The 17,801-nt window shown below is 35.9% G+C and overlaps 1 protein-coding gene across 2 annotated transcripts in view; it reads left to right on the top strand.

Moving 5' to 3' along the window:
- Window positions 1-16,313, top strand: part of AQR (aquarius intron-binding spliceosomal factor) — a 60,759-nt gene extending 44,446 nt beyond the window's left edge. The window contains exons 26-35 of one of the 2 annotated variants that reach the window (XM_062576819.1): window positions 256-465; window positions 1,285-1,422; window positions 2,257-2,328; window positions 4,289-4,476; window positions 6,653-6,824; window positions 9,115-9,285; window positions 10,009-10,094; window positions 10,845-11,019; window positions 12,297-12,410; window positions 15,674-16,313. In XM_062576819.1, the coding sequence (XP_062432803.1) occupies window positions 256-465; window positions 1,285-1,422; window positions 2,257-2,328; window positions 4,289-4,476; window positions 6,653-6,824; window positions 9,115-9,285; window positions 10,009-10,094; window positions 10,845-11,019; window positions 12,297-12,410; window positions 15,674-15,919 (1,572 nt within the window). In that variant the 3' untranslated portion in view covers window positions 15,920-16,313. Of the gene's footprint in view, window positions 1-255; window positions 466-1,284; window positions 1,423-2,256; window positions 2,329-4,288; window positions 4,477-6,652; window positions 6,825-9,114; window positions 9,286-10,008; window positions 10,095-10,844; window positions 11,020-12,296; window positions 12,411-15,673 lie in introns of those variants that run through there. The other variant, XM_062576820.1, reaches the window with a different exon arrangement.
- Window positions 16,314-17,801: the final 1,488 nt, after the last annotated feature.

The raw sequence follows: 17,801 nt of genomic DNA, 5'->3' as shown, positions 1-17,801 counted from the left end.
AACAATGAAGAGATATGCTTCAAAAGTGTCTTCCCAATGCAGGATCAAATGGTAATTTAAACGTGCCTTGCTTTAGTGATAAAAATGCATATTTTATGATTTGACCTTCTAAGTGTTTCATAATTTTTATTTAATTTACATTAGTTTCATAAAGCTATTCTGAATTGAAGAAATGCATATGTGTGCAACATCTATTCAATTATTTTCTTCATTATATTTTAAAAAATTTCAATACGACATTTTTCTTTACTGTAGGTAATGTCTCGTTGGGAGGAATATATCAGTAAAGTGAAAGTTAAAGGTGGAAAGCTTCCAGATGTTACAGATGTCTCCAGTTTCTTTCCTTTTCACCAGTATTTTGCAAATGCTCCTCAGCCAATTTTCAAAGGCAAATCCTATGAAGAAGATATGGAAATTGCTGAAGGGTGTTTCAGACATATTAAGAAAATATTCGCTCAACTTGAGGTAAAGCATGTGGCTGTTGGAAGTAACTGAATCCATCTAATCCCATCCCAGAATTCTCATTCCCCTCCATCTGTAGTAAGTAGTATACACCTATAAGCAGCCATCCCTTTTAGCTTGCAAGTCATTAAGGTGAGAGTTTCCCTGTTGATTGTTTTTGTCCTGTTTTATGCCAGGGACAGTAGTCTGTAATTGATCTACTGTGATCTTAGGAAGGAGCCATTCAGTGAGCTCCTTTTTCACTTGCTAAGGATATTAGAGTTCTTACACCTATCGCTGCTCCTCTGAGCCCCACTAGGTCTTTGTGTTCACATTAAATTGCCTTTAATCAGATAACCTAATAGTAACATAAGCTGATTGTCTTACATCTTCTGTAGAATTGCTTGAAGGGGCTTTTAAAAATTAGTGTAAAGGTGATCTGGGAATCATTTGGGGATCATATTAACTATTGATCTTATAGTAAAATTCAGTGTCATGTTCTGATACAGTAAACAAGTTGAGAACAAGAGAATATGTGGTAAAGCAGGATTGTTGGGGCAGGGAGGAAACAGTCCTCAGAAACAACTGGGTAATTTTCTTCAAATTTAGGTACACACACAGGTTGCAGAATTCATGAGTGTACTTTTAAAACACTGTTTTTTGAAATACTGTTGTCTCCAGGTTTAGCTTAAAGAAAATTCCTCCCATGAGAGTGTTAATAACATATACCTTCATAATTTTCTTGCCTAATTATCTTAAGAAGGTTACCCCAGATGGTTTCTGAGTGAATAATTCTTAAAAGCAGTAACTCTAAAATTCAAGGTTTTCTTTTCTTTCTCTTAGGAATTCAGAGCATTTGAACTTCTCCGCAGTGGCCTGGATAGATCCAAATACCTCTTGGTGAAAGAAGCAAAAATTATTGCCATGACTTGTACTCACGCTGCTCTGAAACGACATGACTTGGTTGAATTAGGTTTCAAGGTAATAATGATGCTAATGATATAAAACTGATTTTTTTTTCCTTATATAAACTTTTTATCTGTCCTAAAGGTAGACAACTAGATTATTTTGAGTTTTGCTTTTGACTAGTATGTAATTTTGTAATTTTATTGAAGAATAATTTAATTTCTATTTGCATATGTAAAAGTTGAGGGTTACTTTCAAGATATAGTATATACTGAAATGCTTGCTGCTGTGTTAGATGATGAACTGCAGTGATATGATTGAGTAATAAAATAAAGGCGTAACTCGGAGAAATGGCCTTCATAACATTGCTTACCTGAAAAATAGATACTTTGAGAAACAGATCTGTGATGCAGTGTTCTCTTCACACTGTGGGTTATCTAATCGTTATTTATTTACTGCAGACTTGTGTGCAAAACAAACTGTCCCAGCTTACCAACTTTTTTCAGTATTATTTACCTCCTGAAGTACACTTGCTGGATCACAGAAGTGCAAGTGATCTAGTGCAACTCCACCAATTTAGTTTGTCCCATGGCAGGAAGCTTTTCTCTTGAGGAAAGGTTATGGTGTATGAGATACCTATAATGCAATTCAGGCATGGATTGCTTCTGCAGATAAGCCTTGATTGGTACAGATAGATTTGCCATTGATGTAGTGGAATTTTGCTCTCTGAAAGTGATTTTAGTATCCTGTTGCTCTGCCTATAAAGTAAAATCCTACTGTAACTGTCCCACCCATTGAAAATCTATGATTACCTAATGGAGTAATTGATGCCTTCTTTTGACAGGCTGATTAACAGCAGTAACTTGTATTACTTGATTGACAGACATTTCTTTACTCTTTCTTTCTCAGTATGACAACATCTTAATGGAAGAGTCTGCTCAAATTCTGGAGATAGAAACATTTATACCTCTCCTGCTGCAGGTTAGAATTGAATTATAAACTTTCTGCAAAAAGTTGTAATTGAAAGTGTGTATTGTTCAACAGTATACAACACGAAGAGGAGAATGTCTTCTGCAGCAAATAATGTAAAACTGATATTTCCCATTTATATGAATGGACAGTAAGAACTTTCCCATTGTTCTTCATTAGTTTTTTATTCTATGTGTATAATATTATGGAATCAGCTAATATGTTCTAAATCTGTTACCTTTAATTGACTAAATAGTGGTATTATCAAGCACTTCATTATGAAAATGAAGTTCAAGATAGTGGTGTAGACTAGATCATGGCTTTGTTACCTCCACTTTTTGTTTAATAGGAATTATTAAATTATTGCTAATTTAAAATGTTGCTACACTTGTTAGTTATTATGAAATAATTGTTTTAACCTTGTTTCCCAATAATGGAAGAACTATATAGTTGCGTTGCCTCATCTTATCTACCTGTGTTGTTGATCAGTTGAAGTCAAAATTAACTGAGCTAGAGATATACCAAGTGCTTACAACTCTCATGAAGGCTGGTGCCAAGTAGAGAAGAGACATACTAACTGTTTTTCCAGGTTATATAAATAGAAGAAATGGTTACCAGTGCTCCTTTGTCTGCTTTTGGCCAATAATTATGCATCTTTTGCCTAGCTAATTTGGAGATGCTTAGCCTGAAATCAACTGCAGCATGTACTGTACCTGGCAAACCAGTAACTGGCAGATAAAAAGGGAATCTGGATGAGATACAGTCAAATGGAAGTATTGCAGCTGGAAAAGCACTGGTAAGGCAGGGAGGGAAAGAAGGAAACTGGTAAGGCAGGAGAGCTATCTATAGCACAGCCTTTAAAAAGCCAGGTAGAAATAGCTCTGTGATTGTGGAGGGATAAATAGTTCCCTACCCTTGTAACCTAAGGGATCGTTGTAATAGAATCTCAGTGCTTGCTGTAGTGAAAGTTTGGGTATCTTGCTCTGAAAACATTTATTCTGATTGTTCTAAAGTCAACATGTTCATACAGTCTGTCTTGAAATTTATTGTGCCTCTGGTGGAAGATTGGCTCAAATCTGACGTTTTAGCAACTTGTGCTAGAGATGTATTACTTCCTCCTTTTAAGAGCTAGGCTATTTCATAAGTAATTAAAACTTATGATAATTAAAACATTAAAATGCTGCACATGCATTTGTGGCTCAAATGACACTTTTAATTGCTTTTAATTATCTCAGTAGTGCATACCACCCATTTACATTTACTCTGAAAAGGTAAAGTAATATTTGTTATTTCAGATCAGCATGAACTAAACTGTTTCACTTCTGTGAATGAAATGTTGGGCCAGTCTGGATCTGCACGCCAACCTTTCAGCTGTAGTAACAGAAGTTGACGTGCAGGCAGTCAGTAAAACTGACTAGCAGTTTCAATAGTACCATGAAGTGGGTTCAGTTCTTTTCTGTCCTGCTGGCTTAATGAATCCTGATTCTAATCTCTAGAACAGAATTCAAATTTTAGTGGATCCTAAAATAGAAGGAGATTTCTTCCTGCTGCTTAGTTAGATGTTCCTAACTGTCTGAAAGGTAAGGGGGCATAGGGTGTAGTTTAGGTGGCCTGTTATGCAAGCTGGTCTGTAAAAGATTAGGTATTTAACTCTTACTGTGCATGAAGACACAAGCGTACCTTACTCCAGGCTGTCGATTTTGCTTTTTGGCAGTCTTTAAATTTAGTGTTACAACACTTCTGCTCTATGTAACAAATCCAGTAGGCCCTTACTGCCTACCTGGCAGTAGAGAGATTAGAAAAAACCCAATGTTCATCTTTAAAGTGATTGCAAATCAGTGTAGCTTAAGAACAAATTTTGAATCTTAGAACTTAAAAGACAGCAAATCTGACTGTTAATGTGTTGTAATAGAGTGCCTTGATTATATTTTAACAGTTATATAATTTTTATTTTATTTTTTTTTAATTTTAGAATCCACAGGATGGATTTAGCCGCTTGAAGCGGTGGATTATGATTGGTGACCATCATCAATTGCCACCAGTCATTAAGAACATGGCTTTTCAAAAATACTCCAACATGGAGCAGTCCCTTTTTACACGATTTGTTCGTGTGGGAGTGCCAACTGTTGATTTGGATGCACAGGGAAGAGCAAGAGCAAGGTAAGATGGAGAAAATGACATGTCTACTTTTTCTTCCTTTTTTTCCAGTGGAGACTAGGAAGGCAGATTAGTTTTAATTTGATAGTATTTCAGCAAAACTACTTATTTTTTCTCATATGGCAGTACTCCGCTACTGCATGAGTGATTCAAAGATGATAACATTTGAAGCGTTTTTAATATCCTTTCAAAGTTTGGTGGTGTTAGGGCTTTTTTCTTTTGGGGGGATTGTTTTTTTGTTTACAACTGAGTTTCTTTTTCAGAAGATTCCCTTTCTAAATCAATATATTTAATACATACAAGGCTAAACCAAGATTTGATATTCCTCTTACAGTCAGTAAAATGCACACCAATATATAGCAATGAACACTGCTCTCATATAATTAGAGACCTTTAGGTAAAGAGGAAAGATGTTTTTCTAATAGCATTTTAGCAGAGCGTGAGTTCTGCTTGATTGGAGGCATTCATCGTTGTCCATACAAGTGCCTAATGTTTTCTGTATATTATAATAAATACTACTTCTCCATAGTAAAAGATACAGCTTTTACTTTTTTATTCTTGTATTTATAATTTCAGTGTGGTAATTTAGATGTCAAATTTATTTGTTATATAAAACTCTTTATTGGGTAAAGTGCATATTTGTCCTGTCATGTTAACAAGGAAAAATAAAGCGAAAGAAAAGAAATAAAATCTTACTACTTTGTTTGCTTTTTAACTCCTAGTATTTTATTTTTTAAGACACAAAGTAGAATGGAGAACTTTATTTTTTCGTTTAAGAAATATAAGGGCTAGCAGAATATTATTTTGTAGCCACATGGACAACAGTTATTTTAAGTATGATTTAAAAGTGCAAATTATTGTGTTTGAGTATGATGATAAATGAAGTTAATTTTGTCATCTACTGTTTTGCAACTTCTTCAGGTATTTTCTTAGAGATAAGAGGACAAAAGAATTCCTACACTTCGGTGCAAGCAGTCTCTTGATCAAGGATTTTTTTCTGTTCCTTGTTACACTTTGCCTTCTCTATTTTGGTCATACAGAGCTTCCTCATGTAGTATCTACTACTTTATCTGGTCTGCATATTGTTACTTGCTTTTGACTAAGGCATTTTGGTTGTGTTACTCTCCCTATAATTCTCAAAGATGATTCAAATTATGTAGATTTTGACCGTTTCCCTACACTTTTCATGTTAATACATGGCAATACAAAAAACAAGAAAATCAGTTTCCTGTTGTAGTAAGGGGCTTTAAATAGGCCAGCAGGAAAAATCCTTTTTCCTTATTACTTCCTTCCTGTAAAGAAGCATTAATACCCCTTATGTTTTGTTACCCGGGAAAATGCCTAGTCGATTCCCTCACAAAATTTCTACTCTTTAAGATAGAGCTGATAAGCAGAACAGTACTGCAGAGCAGTGCTGCATCTCTTACATCAATGGGATGCTTTTTTGTGATTTGCAGGCAGACCTCTTGTTCTGAGCTGGCCGAAGTCTATGCAGTTATTGTATACTTTTCATCAGCACTTGTTTAACTTAGGCTTAACAATGTACTAACACAGCTACAGAGCACCTCCACTGTGGCATCAGTTCTGTTAGACACTATCAGTGAGGATAATCAAACACTGGAACACGTTGTCTAAAAAGGTTGTGGAATCTCCATCCATGGAGATGCAGAAAACTGGACTGTACGAGGCTCAGATCTAAGTTAGCCCTGCTTGGAGTGAGGGAGTTGGACCAAGTGGCCCCAAAAGCCCCTTCGAACCTGTATCATTTTCAAATTCAATAGTCTTCATTCCCCAAAGCATCTTTTATTTGGAACATGTTGTCATTATTAGATCCAAAACAGCACAATTTTAGAGGAAGTCCTTTATAGGAGAATATGCTTTCCATATCCACGATGTGCGAGAAAGGAGAATTCAGTTCAGACTGCAGTTATGGTAGTAAGAGGATGTGAAGAATTCGATTTCTGTGCTTTCCAGAGAAAAGTGAAATCTGGAGTTTTCTGTGAAACAGAACAAAAAAAAAATCAAAACTTAAAAAATGATTGCTAGGTAGCATTTACATATATAAATGAAGAAAACCTACAGAAGCATTCATGTGGGAGGAGATACTTGTATCTGAACTGCTTTGAATGACTTAACCCACTTTTAACTGTTTGGGTTTGTATTTGTGTTTTTTGGACAGTTTGTGTAACCTCTACAATTGGCGTTACAAGAATCTGGGTAATCTGCCTCATGTGCAGCTTCTACCAGAGTTTAGAACAGCCAATGCTGGGTTTTTATATGACTTCCAGCTAATAAACGTAGAAGACTTCAATGGTGTGGGAGAATCTGAACCCAATCCTTACTTTTATCAGGTAAGAGAAATATTAAATGTATACTTTATTTAATCTGGATATGCCTTATTAAATCTGCAATGAAGACAGACTATGAAAATACTGTAAACTATCTAACTCAGATTTTCAGGTAAAGTTAGTCATGAATAAACATAGTTACTCCTTCTTGTAATCAGTTTTGAATGTTGAAAATGAAAATCAGTTGGAAGTGTCACTGTTTTGATCTATATGTAATGATGCGGAAAAGCCCATTCATAAAAGAATCAAAAAGTGCTCTAAGAAGTGTGTCTGAAAGACACAGACAATGACTGTAGGTAAATACCAAAATATTGTTTTAAAACAGTGATTAAAAACCAAATTTGTTGCCTAAATTACTAGTTTGTGTTTCAGAAGTGTTGAGAGACAGGAGCTTTGTGCAAGTCGATGAGTTTAATACAAATACAGGCTTCAGATCTTAAGTTCTGTTTAATATTATGGAAAGCAAGAAATACAACTTAAGATAACATTCATGGCCTTTTTTTCCACTGTGGAGATTATTGAGTTATTTAGGCTGTTTTTAAGAGATATGAAGGATATTCATAGGTTTTGCTTGGGTTCATCTAACCTTGTCCTCTAATACGAACTAGCATGCTGCTAACCAGTGGTGATCCATAATCTGCTGTATTTCATTTCTAGGTAGGGGGAAGGGTTATTTGGAGGGGAGACTTTGGGGTTTTGTTGTTTTGGTATAACAATGTAACATGCAACATAAGGTGTCAGCTGTCTTCTGCAACAGCTGAAATTTGTACTTTAGCAACAGGGATCTGGTAACTGAGAATACGAGCATTACTTAGGCCAGTTCTGGGCCAAAGGAGACTGAGAGCACTCACACAGGGATAGGAGCACAGAATACCCTTATCACTACAGTAGCACTTTCCTGAGCAAATTTTTCTAATACATTGCACATTTTTTTCTGTAATCTTGAGGGTGGAAACATACTAGCAGGGTATTTGGTGGCACTGTACAGGTAGGTGACACAATTTGTGTGTGTCTGGTTTTTTATCTATTTCTGAATTTGGGCAGTTCTTTTCATGGACTTAAAGGAAACAAAAAATTTGTAGAATAGCTTTGCCACAGGTATCTGCTTTACATAACAATGGCTTTTTTTCAAGTAATACAGAGCCCAGTTCAGAAGAGAAATGAGAGTTGGGTATGTTCAGCCTAGTCGACCAAAGACTGCATGAGGATAAGAATGCCTATATAAATGTATAAATGTCAAGGAATGAGAACTTTTTTTAACTTGAAAGATCATTTTTGTCAAAGGAGAATGGATTTAAACAGGCTATGAATAACTTTAGACTGGAAAGTGGACAAAACTTTCTAATAGTTCTTGGAGAGCTGTTTATCACTGGCACAAGTGGTGAAATGTAAAAAAAAAAAGAAAAAAAAAGAAGTGATCAATTAGAAGTTGGATAGGCATAGACTGCAGGAGAAATTACTGGATTTGATAATCCAGATGTTTATTTTGTAGTTAACAGTTGAAATGAGTTCACCTGTTCTAGTTGAACTCACTTTTACCTTGAACTTACTTGAGAGTGAGTAATTAAAACTTTTGCATGCTTATTTGGAGCTAAGTTACATCAGTGTCAAGCACTTTTTAAACCTTTACATGTAAGTATCAGTATCTTACAGGTATCTGTAAGCTACCAGTTTTTAGTACGTTTTAACAAAGTATGAGTCCACAGTTTGAGTGCACATAGTAGATGTTGTTTTGGTATATGACCTTTAAGAAGGGGAAAAAAATGAAATATGTTGCTTAGACTCTGTTAAATACTGTAGTAGTACAGTTGGCAGTTCCTTTGTGCAGACAGCTGTAAGTGTGTGACTGAAATGTATACATAAATTAATATTAAGACAGTCTATTTTAATATTTAATGTGTAATGTTACAATATACTAACATTTACAATTGTTTAAATATTTTAAAATGTAAATGTTAATATATTTAGGAACTGTTAATATTTAGTTTTCAATCTTATATTGAAACAAAACTGAGTGTTTCTCAATAGGTATTGGAAAGTAGCAATCAGTAACTAACAATAATAGTGATGTAGAGGTTTTTAGCAATTCTTTGAAGAGGAATCAAAATTAAGTTGCTCAAACTTACCTGTGGTTATTTTATTCTTTCAAAACGACTTTTAAGCGAGTGAAGAAACATCATTTTTTTAGACACTTCTTTCAGTATCGATACGTCTTCTAAATGCACAGTGTCTCAGGTGTTGTTCATTCTAGCCTTACAAGACCAATAACCTTTTTTTTTCTTTTAAACCTAAGAATCTTGGTGAAGCAGAATATGTTGTGGCACTCTTCATGTATATGTGCCTGCTTGGTTATCCTGCAGACAAGATAAGTATCCTGACAACATACAACGGACAAAAACACCTGATCCGTGATGTCATTAATCAGCGCTGCGGAAATAATCCGTTGATCAGACGGCCAAACAAGGTGACTGAAAATATCTGAGTCTTTGAGGTGGTTTTATTTTGTTGTTTTTTTTTTTTCATAATGTTCATGTTATAAAACAGTTGAGTTGATTACATTCACTGCTTTCTGTGCAAGTATTTCCTGGTTAGCAGCAGGGTTTTATCCGTATGATTTCTATGGTCATAGAGTAGTACAGTCACTTTTGCTTCTTTGTAATTTGTCGTGCAGAGGAGCTATATCAAAGAAGTTTGGTAGACTACAGGCTACTTGGAACAGAATAACTCTTTGTTCTGTCATTTATTTTGTCCCCAAAAAGCCTTCTTTAGAAAGATCCTCTCAGAGTACAAATGGCCATCTAATAAAACATGTAAATGAGGAATCTTAGGAAATAAAAGTAAAAGTCTGGTGCTAATTTTGTTGGTTAAAATTCCTGTATTATAAAATTGATGGCTTTGTAAAGTCTTGGTATTAGTTCTCCATTGATAGCTATCTGAATTGAATAAAAACATAAGACAGTGTATATTGTGTCAGAGAAAAAAGTTCCTCCCAACATCTTCTAAAGAGAACAGGATGATTTTTCAGGCACAGGTTAGAAGAGAACCGAAACAGAAACAAGGCATTCTCTTTTCTCTTCCCATTTACTGTAATCTGAATCTGAAGTTGATGTTAAAATCTTGATGTCACATTTTAAATGAATTGGAAAAGATTAACTTCAGGGAGTTTTGTTTGTTTTTGATTCTTTAGGTGACAACTGTAGACAGATTTCAGGGTCAACAAAATGATTATATCCTCCTTTCACTAGTGCGCACCAAAGCTGTAGGCCACCTTAGGTATGTAAAAAGATAGTTGCGTAAAGTCACGGAATTACGTATTTTCCTTAGCAGAACGATGTTTAAGATATGCTATACAAAGGTGTTCAACTGTTCAAGTATATAGTAGAAACAAAGTTTAATGTTATTTATGGAATAGAGCTCAAACCTAATTCCATATATAGCTGCCTGCTTGGTAGTCTCTTCACAACCACTTTATCCTTTAGTATTGACTCTTATCTGAAAACTATAATTAGTTTGTATTACTGCAGGTAGGCTGAACTTGGTTCTACCCTTTGAGAACGATAGGAATGTAATACTTGTTCGACAGATACAGGCTTGAAATTCTCTCAGACTTTTCCCTTTAATGGGGGGGGGGTATTTGTTTTGTGTAAAACACATTTGTTTTGTGTGCCCTTTGCATAATCTGTGGTGTGATATGTAGTTTAAACTGTTTGTACTTCAGCTCTGTGGTGGGGGAAGCCTTGTCTGTTCAGCAGTAGTCAAATCTGTGTCATGGAACTCATTTCTTCTCATTTAGGATATAGAAATGCTGATGTAAAATTTTACCTCTAGAATATAGGAAAAATGTAAAGGATGATTTTGGTATTATTAATCCTCTCTTAAAAAATGAGGAAGTAGTAGTATTTTAGCAATTACTGTATATTTCCTTTAATTAAGACTTCTGTGTACTTCCAGTTATTTTTATTTGAATTATATCATCAGTGAGAAAGAACATGGCTAATTTTTTGTTTGTTTGTTTTTCCAAAGGGATGTCCGAAGACTAGTTGTTGCCATGTCAAGAGCCAGACTTGGGCTTTATATCTTTGCCAGGGTATCACTGTTTCAGAACTGTTTTGAGTTAACTCCAGCTTTCAGTCAGCTCACAGCTAGACCTCTTCACCTCCATATAATTCCCACAGAGTATTTTCCAACAACAAGACAGGTAGGAACATCTGCGCTGAGTTTTGCTGTCTGTAATAGGTGTGTTTGTGGCCTGCCTTTTTTTTTTTTTTTTTTTTTTTTTCGAGTGAGCTGTACGAAGTGGGACTGGTGAGTTCTCTCTTTACAAACCAGTGCTTGGATAATTGTGTCCCTGCAATAAACCTTTACCATGATGCACCAACTCTTTTTGATTGATTTCTACCCACTCACTCACCTGCTAAACTTAGTTACTAATGTAATTCTGTCCAGTTGTGCCTGCTTTTCCATAAGATTTTATTTTGTGATAAATGTGTAAGCTTTTACAGTGTTAGATATTACTGATTTTGCTATGAAACAAAGTAGTGCAGTTTCTCTATAAAACATAAATAGCCTCTCATTAAGAGAGGTAAATCTGCATTTGACTTGCAGTATTTCAGAATAACCATTAAAATTTTGAGATTGGGCCCAGAATCACAGAAGAGGCTTGTTGTTGAGCTGAGTGCATAGGTATAAAATGAATTTGTAACACTGAGCTAGACCTGTAGTAAAAGGTCACATTTAAGCATTCAAGGACAGGTTTCATAATGAGTATGATGCTAATCAGTCAAGTAAGAAATGGAAGAGTGTATCTGCTGCAACCTGAAAATGTGCTGAAGTTGTCTTTTGGGTGTGGACAGTTGGAGTACTTTTATTTAAAACATTGTCTAGTGTGAAAGCAGAGGAGCCAGTCCTTTGCATAATCTTTTGGGAGAAGAGTCTTGAAGAGCCTTGTGCTTCAGTAGTTGAAAGCACACTTACTGTATTTTAGGTTAGCACACTAATAACCATGCTGTTGATATGGCTGGGATGGAGCCCTCCTGTTGAAACTGGTCCACTCTGCAGCAAAGAATGTAGAGCATATGCTCCCGGAGTGCAGCTGTAGGCAAGGAGCGCGATTGTGGCAGAGAAGTAGGCCAAGTCCTATTTTGATCCTAAACTATTTACGCCTTTAGTTAAATGAGTCTTGAGTCCAAAATGCACTCTGTGGAGTAAGTATCAAAACCCAGCCTTTTCCCTTCCCGAGGATAGAAAACTTCTTTACTGCGTTTCACTATCACAGTTAATGTTGGGGGGAAAAAAAAAAAAAAAAAAAAAAAAGGTGGTCCTTGCATCTATCTTGCAAAAGAATTTAGCTGTTCTTCAAAAAAAAAATTTTTTTTTCATTTTTGGGGGTTTATATGCGTTTCCCAATAAAGTTAAACGGCCTTTGAATAGCCATTGTGTTGCTTTGTCTTGCTGAATGTCTACTCTTTTCCACAGAATGGAGAAAGGCCTCCTCACCAAATACATGTTATTAAGAACATGCCTCAAATGGCTAACTTTGTGTACAACATGTATATGCACATGATACAAAGTACGCGCCACTACCGACAGGTAAGGACCTTCTAATTTCTAAAATAAAACTGATTTTACTAAGCAACTAAAATTAAGAGACTGTTTGAGGCTGTTCCTCTTATTTCACTTTCAAATTCAAAAAGTTTTTATGACTGGGAGTGAGCATACTGAGCTCTCTAAAATCTTGAAGTAGCAGGAGCAGCATCTTGTAGTAATTTAAGCCCCAATTAAGGCCCCAAAATAACATAATGCTGAGTGCTAGACATAGTTCTGTCTGAGTCCAGAAAATCATTATTAACATTAAAGAATTAGTCTGTCCAACACTTGAGGTAAACTGGTCTGTTATGTTTCAGGCTACAAGCATTACAGCATCTGTGGTGTAATGACGCATTGCAATAGAGCAGTGTGTAGCAGAACAGATCATATCTAGAAGCCATTTTAGCCAAGTTAATTCACCGCCGTGCTCAAGCTTGTTAGCAGCTGTAGCATTTTTGTTCTAGAGCAATTTTTTTGAGCACTAGTTCAGCAACCATGCTGAATGGTGTGGTACAGAAGCACTTGTAGATACTTTCTCAAATGCTATGCCTAACTTTTTCATGGCAGAAATCCCTGGAGCAGAATTCAGAACCCTGAATAGAAACATTTGGATTACTTATCCTGTATGTGAGCAGAGATTTAAAGTGGTTTAAATAGTGTGCTGAATGGGAAGCTGCCTTTAGTCAGCATACTCGAATCTGTAGGTGGGTAGAGTGAGTTGATGATAAACACAAAGGGAGAGAGGTCTTAAATCCTACCCTCAGTTGCAACACCTTTCACTTCATGTTTGCAGTCTGTAGTACTTAATTAAATGTCTACAACCTATTGTTTCACTTGTGAAACTATCTTGTTGGCTTTTGCTCTTCTAAAAAAACTTCCAGAGGAGGAGAAAATGAATGTAGAAGGGAACACTATTTTGTTCAGTATTAACTGGCTGTGGAGAGAGCATGGGACTATCTTTGAACAGATTTGTCCAGGGCATTTGCCTGGGAGACCTAGTTTCTGTTCTTTAAAACAAGGATGTTTCTCTGTCCTGTCCTCTTCCTTCCTTTCTTCCAATGTCTGTTTCATCTAATATTTGAACAGCATAAGCAGTAGAGATCAAAATCCAAAACTCCTCCCTAAACTGAATGTCAGACTTTCAGACACAAAACCTTTCTATGTTCCTTATCTCAATAAATCTTGCATTTTTTTTCACTGGGAGACACAGCTTCAGTGAAATTTGAAGCATTTCTCTACTCAGAGCAGCCCTTTGCCAAGTATGCACATACTTCGTGTCTATTTGGGGAAGTGCTCTAGTTAACTTATAGCTGCACAGAAAGGGACTAAAACTTCAACTTCCTCTGACTTTTTTTTTTTTTTTCCATAATTAGTCAAAAGTAACACTAGATTGCGTTAGAAGTGTAGTCCTATGCACCTGGTAAGACAGTTTCTGGAGCTGGTTTGTCTAATTAGCTTGCAGATCTCTCTACCACACGGAGCATATCTTATGAGGGCTCCATATGACTCGGTGGAATGTGCAGTTGGCCACATTCAGATGTAAATAAAGCCTGTAAATATAGGCCTGTCAAAACTGAGAAGTGTCTGCATGCCCTGAAAAGCAGAATTTTCAAGTGCCTAAATTGTTAGGCACTGCAGTTTTTGACAGTGACATTTAGTCCTTCTAAACTCCTGCCTAACTAGGCAGCAATGCTTTGGATAGTAGCATCAAAATTGTAACAAAAGATGTATTTGCTTGAGGCTTTAGTTGAATCTGGACCTCATACTTTTGCTAATACCTAATTACTCCTTTTAACATCCTAACCAAATCTATTGCTAGCTAAAATAAATTGTGCAACTACTGGTTCCCTACTGTGGCAATGAGTCACACTCTCCTTGCATGAGAAGCCAAAAAGCAATTAAAAAAGGGGGGGGGGACAGGCATTAAAAGAGTTTTTTCCTTTACCCTGTTTAGTACATCATGATATTTTTTTTATTTACACTGCTCTTAGATTCATAGTGTGCTTTGTGACTATTACAGTTAAGTGCATCATAGAATAAGTCAGTTTGTCTCAAACATCAGAAATATATTTTTGTAATTAAAGGATATCTGGTTTTGAAACAATCTGCTTTTTCAAGAGCAGATGGATTATAGGGTCCAATATGATAATTTTGAATTCTGTAAAACTGCTTTTCCTACCTTTGCCTGTAGTTATAATTGCTGCATAGACTTTGCATTCTTGTCAGAAATTTGTAATACTAATGTAATCTAACTGAAGATAAAATTCTGTGCAATTAAATACTTAATTTGTCATGTGAAACCAAGTTGCCTATAAGCAAAACATAATTAAACATGATCTGCTGGAGCTTCGTCACGCTACCATGTCATTAAAACTCTTCACAGTATTCCTTAGAAATATCCTTCATGACATTAAATCATATCAGGCTGCAAAAAGCATGAGCGTTTCTGTTCAGCCTGGAGTTGTTTAGGATTTATCATGCTCTTCAGCTCACTGTATTCCTCGTTGGATCTTTCAGTTATTTTTTTGCTTAGTCTGTAATACAGCAAACATTACTGCTTGTAATGTTTTGAACTTGCAAACTACTTTTTGATTGTGAGCAAAGTATATGTTAACAATACTTCTGTAAAAATAATTTATACAACAACTGTCTTAAGCATTGCCTTATTTGTTCCTGGAACTGCTGCTGCTCTATACTTAGAGCTGTGGGTGAAACTTGTATAAATGCAGGTAATGTTCACAAAATGTTTTGTAAGACTTTTCAAGTAACTTACTAAAATGAGTTAGTAAGGACAGGCCTAAAAAGGGCAATCCACTCTGTCTAGGAGTCTGAAATGGTAATGTGCAAGATTATGGAGGTGGTACGTCTAGTGCTCGAAGTAGGACTTTACCGTAGCCCCATTACTTGTCCGGCTGTTTGAGGTAATGAAATGCATCTCATTGGGTTGGAAGTACTGGGGTTTTTATCACTCTATCTTCAGACATAAAACACATCTAACGAGACCAGTGTGTGTGCCATGCTTATTTTTGCCCTTAATTTTATAGGAGTTAAGTGACCACAAGTGATTAGCCTTTCTAACTAGTAAGTCTTTGTTGTTAAATTGTTTTCAAATGCAAAACCATAAATCTTAAGGTGAAACAGTTTGAGCTAAAATAGGAGTAGATACTCAGGTGTGATTGATTATTTTTGAAAACTGAATGTATGGTTTTAGGGTTTTTTTTGGTTTTGTTTTTTATATGTGTATACATATTTTTTTTATCATCTAGCGTTTACTGCCCCCACCTGCCATGATTGAAGAAACTGAAACTACTCCGACTCAAGAGACAGAAGTAGAAGTTGAATCAGAAAGTATGCAGGAAGATACAGAAGAAGAAAATAAGTTAGAGGAAGAAGTAATAAAGGAAGGAGAATTGAAAGTGGCAGAAGTGGATGAACACCGAACAATGCCAGAACACCCAGGAAGAGATAGTGATAGCGGAGACAGTGAACCTGAGGATGAGACTGAAAAATGATTCAAGTGATCTTTGTCCTCTACATGTTTGGGGGGAGGGGAAAAAAGAAAAAGAAAAAAAAAAAAAAAAAAAGGACTGGAAAAAGCAGATACTAATAGCGTTGCTATTTTTACGTGGACTTTTTTAAATGGTTACCTGTGTAATGTGACCTGTTTTATCTGTTTTCACTGGATACTTCAGTGGACAAATGTAATGATTGGGGAACACTTTACTGAGTTCTTGTCAGTGTCAGTACTATAATGTGTTTAATGGCCTCAGCAGATACCTGATTTTCTTTTCAGAAGTTCTTTAGTAAAGATGCTTTTATAATAACGTAGAATATTTTTTCATAAGTCATTGGCCTTTGGTTCAGTCACTGAGTCATCCATTAAACTTTACTGATTGACTATTTTCAGTTCCGCTTAGCCACTTCTTACAGCTTCTTTAACATTTTTGCACTGAAGAATTTATTGTACAGACCTGTGCTTGCATACACTGAGATGGTGTTTTAGGCAGAGGCTCAAGATCAGTAAGATATTTAATTGTGTGTCTGAGAATGTGAAATCCTGTGGGACTTGGAAATGTTTAAAAGGTTTAATCAGTTGGGACCTTAGTAGTAGGTTCTCAGAATGTCCTAAGGTCCAGATGCTATTAGTAGTTTCTCACTGATGTTTGCTGCTGCTGTTATTAATTGATCATCACACAAGAAATAAGGATGCAGCTTTTCAACAGCATTAAATTGTAGTGTTTTGATACAAGGAATATCTCTTTCATTTTAAGAGGAGACAACTATTGGCTAGGATAAAGCAATATCAAGAAAACTGAAAGTAGTCCCCTAGATGTGGGATTTACAGAACATCAAACACTCATAAAATGGTCGAGTGGGCTTTCTGGGTTAATTTGCAAATGTACATCTTTCATAAACTGATGAGTGAAATTTTTTTTGTTTGTTTCCCCCTCCACCCCCCGATTCATTAAGCGTATCTGCCAACTTGGCAAATGATTCAGTGGTTCAATGAAACTTACACATTTCCCAATAGATTTTTTCAAACAAAGCAATAACCATAGGAACATCCTTCATTGCTGGCAAAGGGAAAAATGCTTGGTTTTAAAATGCAGCACTTGCACAGTTGCCAGAAGGGTTTTCTCACTAAAATGACCATAGAATCATTAACTTACAAGCCTTTATTAATAAGACTTTTAGTTCTTTAGTCTTTCTTAATATTTTTGTAGTAGAGCAAGGAAAAAAATTAAGTAAAAATAACATGTAAGCCAAGCTTTATGAGACAGATCTATTATGTATTTGTGTACCCGTGCTGAGATCTCATTTTGCTCCCATCTTCTCCCTGCCCTTCCCCCATTCCCAAGTCATTCTCCCCATACTATTTATAGCTCAGGTATAACACATCACAATACTTGGTACACAGTATTCTCTGGCATTTTTCATTCACTGCTGATCTAAAACAAGAAAATGTCAGCAGAATGCATATTCATTCCTTGTTTATTCTGAGTTGGAGGGAGTGCACCGAATATTTCTCAATTTTCCGTGTATGGAGGGCAAATAATGCAAAGCTGAATATTTGGGCGATAACAGCTTCATGAAGTAACATTCACATGTTCAGTCAGGGATGAATAATACAGAGCCTTCAGGCAATGTGTGACCAACTCAGCAGAGGGTCATCTTTTGCTTTCCAGCCTATTTTCTGAAAATATCCAAGTCTGGCAATCATTTACTGTGCTTCGGAATTTTAAGGAAAAAATGGAAATGATTTCTGGAGCTTTTTTCTAAAATGACTGACTGAACTGACAAGGATTCTATCAATAATTAGTACAGAGAATGACTATTATAAAGCAACTGAAGCTGAAAGGAACTGTGAAGACCTCTTTTAGTTGTGCAAAGTTA

This window comes from Rhea pennata, chromosome 5 (genome assembly GCF_028389875.1).
Source record: "Rhea pennata isolate bPtePen1 chromosome 5, bPtePen1.pri, whole genome shotgun sequence".
NCBI lineage: Eukaryota > Metazoa > Chordata > Aves > Rheiformes > Rheidae > Rhea > Rhea pennata.
Note: the sequence above shows the minus strand (reverse complement) of the source record. Positions and strands in the feature narration are given on the sequence as shown.